The sequence below is a fragment of the Alosa pseudoharengus genome, unplaced genomic scaffold, assembly GCF_046254945.1.
Source record: "Alosa pseudoharengus isolate Yale_2024_CS ecotype anadromous, Long Island Sound unplaced genomic scaffold, YU_APseudo_1.1 YU_APseudo_1.1_scf_20, whole genome shotgun sequence".
NCBI classification, from domain to species: Eukaryota; Metazoa; Chordata; class Actinopteri; order Clupeiformes; family Clupeidae; genus Alosa; species Alosa pseudoharengus.
In genome coordinates, this window is record NW_027468664.1 from 15,100,911 (window position 1) to 15,108,853 (window position 7,943).

Genomic DNA, 7,943 nt, shown 5'->3' on the forward strand with positions numbered 1-7,943 from the left:
CACTCAGGCATCTCTTTGATATCAGCAACTTTGTGATGTGTGTAATTAATGGGCAGATAAAGTTTGAGGTGTAGCCCTCCTCTCCTGCTCACAATCAAGGCCAACTAGTTTCCACTCAACACTTAATACTTTTCCACTCATGAAAAAATAAAACAACTTCAAGGACTGAGAACAACCACAGGATGAAAGCTGTCGTTCCAAGTTACACACACACACACACACACACACACACACACACACACACACACACACACACACACACACACACACACTTATACATATACTGTAGCTACAATTTGATCAATGTTTTAATTAGCTTTCATAGTACATAGGCTACATAAATAAATCAATATATGAACTGGGGTGAAAAGAGTTCCCAACCTTGAGTGTTGCACAAAATTAATAGAAATGGAATGGATTACCACACAGACTAAAACAGACTTTAAACTTTAACCATAAATATTTACCACTGGGATGATTAAGATAAGCAAATAAGGCGCAACAGATACGCTTCATACTGAACGTGGGCTTGGTAAAGGTAATTCAACTTCAACTCTTGATACTCCTCCAGCACCTATTAAGCCAATGATAACACCAAGATCTGACAAGTTCAGATCTTTATCAAATTAGAGTTGCTCACCTGTGTTTATTTAGAAATTGTTGCCAGCACAGAAAAACACCATCTCAGTATTAATGGAATTATCTATCAGGGGAATCCATGGACTCAATATGGCAGAATACTTGTGACTTTTTCATTTCCTGTACCTGATTTTTTCTTTCCCTTCATTAAAGATACTTTAAAAAATGAACTTGAACTTACCTAAACCCTTGATTTACAGCAGAACAACAAAGGTGCACTGAACCTGTAAGCCTATACTGTTCAAGACCTGCATGCATATATGTGGTTGTGTGTGTGTGTGTGTGTCTGTGTGTGAGTGAGATCAATTGTGTGTGTTTAGCCACATTCTCTATGACTGGAAGTGTTGAGAACTGAGTCAACAGCACGACTCCAGGTAATCAACACAGGAATGTCATTGAGGAGGAAACAAGCCCTTTATTGTGCTGTTGGACACATATCAGCCATTACAAACAACATGGACACATATTAACACAGGGAACAGTACAACACTCCTTGACATGAGAACAACCTACTAGGCAGGTTACAGATGGAGTGGGTTAGTGAGGAGTACATCTGATGATAAATGACTGTTCTTTTGGTGACACTGAGTAGAGATTTTGTAAAAAAAAAAAAAAAAATATATATATATGATTTTGTACAGGCAGACTACCAAACATGGGAGAGGTGGTGGTGTACCATGCAAATGCTGTATGGGTCCAATGTTGACAACTGGTGGGCGGAGGTTGGACTTCAGTTACCACTTTAAAATTGAGGTAGACCGACTTGACCCTGACTTCACACGTAGGAACTCTATCTTCAAGTGGAATTCTGTTGTATTTTTTCCAACTCTTGACTTCCAAGTTTGTCCAGAGCGAAATTGGGAGATTCCAACTAGGAAATATCTGACTTCTGAGTTGTCTGGAATAAAGGTGCCACAGAGATCCTAGTTCCACCCCAACCTGAGGCAATTTTCCTGATCTCCCACTAGTTTACTGTTATCTGTTGTAAATAAAGGCAAAAGTCCCAAACATCAAGTCGAAAAAAGACAAACAGATCACATCACAGTAGATGCTGTGGTATACCTTAAAAAGTGAAGTTTATTTCTAGTTTCTTTTCAAGTTATAGTAAAAGGGAATAAAAAATACAATCATTTTGTCCAAAAAGATTTTGCATTTTTAAGACACATCTGTGCAAGTAACTGGCAACTATGCAGAGCCCAGAGCCATCTGTAACAAAGGTATTTTATTAGGTCTACAAGTAATATATAGATTGTAACACAATGCAGCCTACACATTCAACACCGAGAATGATTATACACAGACATTATGATCAACAAATAACTCTACTACTTTGTCAGTCCTTGTTTACAATAAATAATGAGGGACAATGTAATCTTATAAGAAATGCCTGTCTTTTTATTTGTTAAATCAAAGTGGTCCATGCAGTGAATCATGTTGTTTTGATCAGGATTTACATCAGACTTAGGCTAGATCTGGAATTGATCCAGCCCTGATTCCATGACTATCTACTAAAAACAGGCCAAGAATCTCTGAGACAAATCTGAGGGGTCATACAAAATCATTTGTGTCCTTCCAAATCTGTACCCCTCCACACACACACTCACACACACACATACACTAACAGAAGCACAACTACAACCACATGGCGTCTGGTAGGGTCAGGCAGGGCAGAAGAGGAAGAGGTCTATTTATGTGTCCGCCCGATGTGCTTCCACTACGCAGCGGGAGCTTCTAGGATAGAAACATCCGCTGGTGTTTTTGTTTTGTTTTGCGCCGACATTGTTTGTTTTCACATAACTCATTAGACAAACGCAAGACAAACTCCAAATCTCCCTGGACACAAAGTGTGACCAAGTGTGACCAAGTTACTAAACAAAGTGTGTCTGATGTGACTCTATTTTCATAACATACAGTAGCTCAAAAAACATTGTGGGTCCTTAATCTGATAGCAGAGTAAAAAGGTCATAAATGGGAGAATCATCCTTCAAGCACATCAGTTTGAGAAAGACTGACATTGAACACACAGGACAGGAAAGTCCGCTCTTGAATATGAAGTGTCTTCACTGGAAACAACAATGCACGTGGGGCGTGGCAAAAATAGCAGAAGGGTTCAGGACTGTCTCCATAGCCTCTTCTTTAGTTGGAGAGCTCATGGATGGCCTGAGAATGAACCGGAAACACAACGGTCAAGCGCCTGCCTTGCAGATTCACAAACTTTCTGGAGTAAACAAAAGAGATAAGTGGTACCCACCCTTGGCTGGTTGTCATAGGTCTCTATCAGGTCCTCTTCCTCAGTAAAGGGCAAAGGTTCCTTGTTGTCCTGTATAAAATGAGCAATGAATAAACATTGTCAGTTTCATAGCATCCAACATAAACCAATATACTGGAACAATGAAAATATTTATAATGTTTATAAAGTGCAATTTTATTTCTATTTTGAAGTTTAGAATTTCATCAATCCTTTTTGTTACATTGAACCTACCACACTATGTATTAATTTGTTAATTCTTCAAAGAATACTTAAGGATTTCTAAGCCATTTTATTCTCCACCAGTTGGGCTACAGTTTTGAATGACTTCTTGACATTTTTCATATGAATTATTCTTATTAATTATTGTTTCAGAAAACCCTGATTCCTGAAACATGTACCAGCTAGAATCAAGTTACCTTGTCTATGATAGGATTTGGAGTGTCCTTACTGGCCTCTTCCAGTTTGATGAAGAGGATGGCATCATGCACTGAGAGGAAGAGCAGGTCTCTGGTCACGACATCATCAAAGAGCGCCAGACTCTCCATTCTCCTGATTAAGTCATCTGTACCCAAGGAACAAGGAACAAAATGTAATCAAGGGACATGCCATAAAATCTGGTACACAGAATGCAAGAGATATTGTTTTAACCATAGAAATACCGTCACAGCCTGCAATGTAGACGGTGACACCTATTCGCAGGAATTCTTTAATGACCTGTGAAACAAATAGCGATGTTAAAACATCTTGTTAGTCATTATTGAGCATTAAGGCCTGCCATCACTAAATAATTGCACTCATACTGAAACGACCTTTGTTTGAGTAATATGTGTGGCTGTTTGCCTTTCTTGTTCAGGTTTCTTACAAGCACACTGTGGTGTCTAGTTTGACAGTCTTCTGAGTGCACTACTGTTATCTTATCTGTGAAGGGATGACCTACAGTGTGTCAACTGGGGATATAAATTTGATTTCAAAGTATGCTGTATGTAATATCGATCTCAGACTGGCAATGATTATCCAAAAGATTATCCAAAAGAGAATTCAATTTATATATACTGTATACATAACTAAACATAGTCTCTCAAGACCACATTTGGAATTACTGCCTTGCTGTGTCCTAATTGTTTTGTCTTAACAGCTTTAAGGATTTCACTGCAAGCACATACAAGAAGGAGACTCTTTCATGTTTTTGTACGTTCTATGCAAATTTTACAATTGTTGAATGATTTTTTTTTATTATCAGTAATGATTTGTTTGGTCTCACCAGTCGTAAGGACTTCACTGCCCCCACGTCCATGAAGGCGACTGCAGAGAAGTCCAGCACTAGGCTGTGGATGAGAACTTGTGGGACCGACACACTGACAGGCAGGTCTGAAGTCCAGTCCACTCTCACATCCACCGACTCCACATCCCGAGGCTCACTTTCGAACGCCTCATTGTCCACACCCAGTGACACCACAGACACTATGCCGTCCTACAGCAAGGCAGAGGAGAAGAAAACCTAGTTTTGAAGACATTACATTCTCTTAACCATACATACATATTCATATGTAGCATGTACAAAGTGTACTATTCAATATGTAAAATGGGTATTTAGCTTGTAATGTATGTAGTTGTTTATGGGACTTCTATATGTATATTACTCCCTCCTGTTTTTGTTTTGTTTTTGTCGTTTTCCATAAAATATGTAATACAATGTTGTAACACCACTAAGCAGATATTTATCTACCATCTTTGAGTAAATAGACAGAACGCTGCCTGGCAATATTTGATACTGATGTTGCACTAAGTACCTCTGAAGTCTTCAGTTTTCCTTTTTTAATGAGTTTGTGGATTTTCTTGAGTGCTTTGTTCCTCTTCTTAAACACTTTCACTGCATCAAAGCCCACCTGTTAATACCAAACATTGAGGCTGACACAGTGTATGTTTGTTTTAAGTGATGTTGTTCCAAATGTTTATTTTCAAAATGACTCTAACAGGAACCTTATCGTCATATCACTGTAGACACTATCTTCTTTTATCTCACCGTGTCTCTAAGACGTTCCTTGAAGTAGTCGATGTTGGCAAAATATATGGGTGAGTTGCACTTGAAAATCTTTATTCCAGGAACTTCTGCAATCTAAGAATAACTGATATTAGGAATTTTAGAATTTTGTAACATACACTGACTGGCACATTTTTTGCCATTTTTTACACTGACTGGCACATTTTTCTGATTTGCAATGCATGGTGTACAAAGTGCGTCATTTCTGTGAGAAATGTCAACTCCACAGATAAATTAGCTGTACAGAATATGTGATTTCTTACATTTTTATAGTCTTTCATGTTTCTGTAGATGTCAGAGCCAGGGATATTTCCCAGGGATGAACAGGAAGGACTGTGGAGACAATTTATTATAATGTATAATAATTTTAGCATTATATTCTATTGTATCAATGTTTAAAGCAGAACTAAAGAATATTTGCTCTCAGGGTCCCACTACATTTATTAAGCACAATAATAAATTAATTAAGAGTACGTCTTTACAACAAACTATGATAACACATAACTCTGATACAATATAGAGGGAATGCACTGGCAGCAGTCTATAGAAAGAGAGTTCAGAATTCCTGTGAGTAACCTTTCTATTTGTGCTCTACAGTCTATAATATAGCATCTCTTTACCATTTTGATTTCGGGGGTTGGGGGTTGCAGTGTTCCTACTCCGGCTTTGCAAATAACGATGTCCACAGACAAGATAGAATATGTTGCATGATTTTATGAAAGTACGATGTATTGCGACATCAGATGCAAGTCAAATTTGTAGTTTCTTATGTCTCATTCTATCGATTTACAGATCCGCTACCCGATCTGGCAAACTTGCATAGTGCGGTTATAGCCGATAGAGGGCTGCGAAACGAAAGCAGAAATGCCGTTCACCCTGTTATGAGTTGATGAACCACGATTTTAAAAACATTATTTTAAGGTACAAAAAACTTTTTGGTGTTGCTTTAAGGTAAAAAAAAACATTTAGGGGGCCTTTAAGAAACAAAAGCACTTATGTCCTTTAACATTTTCAAAGCCATCATTATATAACATCGAGAACTATATCAAGAGTTATTGAACGATTATGACCCCTATGTGCCACCATCACTAGGTTCAACAGGCATCCAACAATCCTATTGGAATAATGCATGCACCAGCGATATTTTATGGATTTATTACCACAACGAAGGAGGCTGATGTATTTTAGTCGGGCTTTATCTCAAGGTTTGCTCATAACACACATCACTCATATGTGTCACACAGCTGACTTGTCACCATTTATTACCACATTGGCACCATTTATCACCCTATCATTTACCAGTACCTACTGGATCGTCATTTGCAAAGTGCATATAACGCAATATAAGCAACATTCAAACAAACAACTTGGTGATGGAAAAATACTCTACCTCTACTCAATCACTACTGTACTCATGGAGGTTAAAGAAGGCTTTGAGTGCTTCTTAATTGGTCAAATTAAATGGTGCAATATAATTAATTAATGTACTGATAAGCACTGAGGTAAGTGTATGTAAAGCAAAGAGTATCTCTCCTTTTATTGCTAGTAAGATTATCAGTGATTGGATGATGCTTATAATTTAAGACGATAGACAAATTCACACAAAGTGCCAAAATACTAATAGAATAAATCCAGTTTTGTAAGTACATTGAAAACTGTAAATTCGTATGAATAAATATATCAATGTATGAAATGTATGTGTAGCTCACAACTGTGTTCTGATGACAACAGTGGCCATCTCAAAGACCAGGCCTGCCAATAATCCCACGTCCAGACCCAGGATGACACAGGCCAGACAGGTGGCTATCCAGATGTACTGTGGAAGACAGGCAAACATTATACAGTCAATAAGTTCCACTGTGTCTTGCTGGTCCAACAGAAAACAACCAGGTAGAGGGATGCTGTGGCACGAGCAGCAGCTGTGTCCATGCCACATCTAGGTAAGTGTCCATGTGCCCAAATGCCCTCCCCAATCCCACCCCTCTCTCTCACACTCACTTCCTGTCACTCATCACTTTCTGAATAAAGGTCAAAAGCCCAAAGGCATCCAATGTAGTTTCACACATTTTCATACTCTAGAGCTCCCCCTTGCATCACAAAATATTTATATTACTTCTCACGGCTTTTAAAGTCCTTCCCCCTGTGCACGGTGCATGTACTTTTGTTTTGGAGCCGAATGACTAGCAAAGACAATCTCCAAAGAGCTATCTAAACTATATCTACTGACCAGTATATCTACTGACCAGGTAAGGTTTCACGATTCTTGCCAGATGTCTTCGGCTTAGAAAATTGAAAGGCAGGTTTTATGCATGTGTGGCGCTGCAAGCTATGGCTATATGCTGGGTGCACATGTCTCCTATTACAAGTTTGTTTACCATCAAAATGTCTTCGAGGCTGTTATATTACGGTAAAAACGTACACAGGGCTGCTTTAAAAAACGAAAATAATCAAGGTAAAGCAATGTGAGGTAGACGGGCAGATTTGAGGTGCATGTAGATCTAGATAGGTACAATATAAGGTGCACACACCTTATATTGATTTAAGTGTAGTGTTATCTAGAACCATGTATTTGTCCATGATGACCAAATGTTGCCAAAGAGAGATTCATAGATACCAAAAGCAAGTTTTCTTTCAAATCAAGAAGGATTTAAAGTATTTAATACTATTTATGCTATTTCAATGAGGCACACAAGTCAATCCGTTCCCTGATTCCAGAATGCATTCACATTAGTCTGTATACACATGAACAGTAATGCGATGAAATATTAAGATGTTCATATAACTTTTCTCTGAACTTGGTGGTATTTTTTGTGAGTGGTGAAAGTGGCATTTTGTCTTTGTTGTGCGCTGAATGGCACTCACACAGTCTGGCCTGTTCTGTCTCCACAGTGACGGAACTTCAGTGACCTGGAGGAACATTCCTTTCAGGTTAGCGATCACAATCCCCGCCAACACAGACTGGGATGCAGAGAGAGAGAAAGAGAAAGAGAAAGAGAGAGAGAGAGAGAGAGA

At 38.5% G+C, this 7,943-nt stretch overlaps 1 protein-coding gene and 1 long non-coding RNA gene across 3 annotated transcripts in view; one reads left to right on the plus strand and one right to left on the minus strand.

Moving 5' to 3' along the window:
- Positions 1 to 2,699: 2,699 nt before the first annotated feature.
- Positions 2,700 to 7,943, minus strand: part of slc26a4 (solute carrier family 26 member 4) — a 17,668-nt gene continuing 12,424 nt past the window's right edge. Inside the window, exons 12-21 of the mRNA XM_076296659.1 lie at positions 7,794 to 7,889; positions 6,641 to 6,747; positions 5,195 to 5,264; positions 4,914 to 5,006; positions 4,681 to 4,776; positions 4,152 to 4,361; positions 3,550 to 3,604; positions 3,307 to 3,452; positions 2,891 to 2,959; positions 2,700 to 2,799 (exon numbers count right to left, since the gene is read on the minus strand). Coding sequence (XP_076152774.1) covers positions 2,776 to 2,799; positions 2,891 to 2,959; positions 3,307 to 3,452; positions 3,550 to 3,604; positions 4,152 to 4,361; positions 4,681 to 4,776; positions 4,914 to 5,006; positions 5,195 to 5,264; positions 6,641 to 6,747; positions 7,794 to 7,889 — 966 coding nt within the window. The 3' untranslated portion in view covers positions 2,700 to 2,775. The remainder of the gene's footprint in view (positions 2,800 to 2,890; positions 2,960 to 3,306; positions 3,453 to 3,549; positions 3,605 to 4,151; positions 4,362 to 4,680; positions 4,777 to 4,913; positions 5,007 to 5,194; positions 5,265 to 6,640; positions 6,748 to 7,793; positions 7,890 to 7,943) is intronic.
- The window catches only part of LOC143136142 (uncharacterized), a 1,359-nt gene continuing 497 nt past the window's right edge, over positions 7,082 to 7,943 (plus strand). The window contains exons 1-2 of one of the 2 annotated variants that reach the window (XR_012989270.1): positions 7,082 to 7,177; positions 7,821 to 7,943. The exon at positions 7,821 to 7,943 is cut by the window's right edge and continues 25 nt beyond it. This is a non-coding gene — a long non-coding RNA (uncharacterized LOC143136142). The remainder of the gene's footprint in view (positions 7,178 to 7,820) is intronic. The other variant, XR_012989271.1, reaches the window with a different exon arrangement.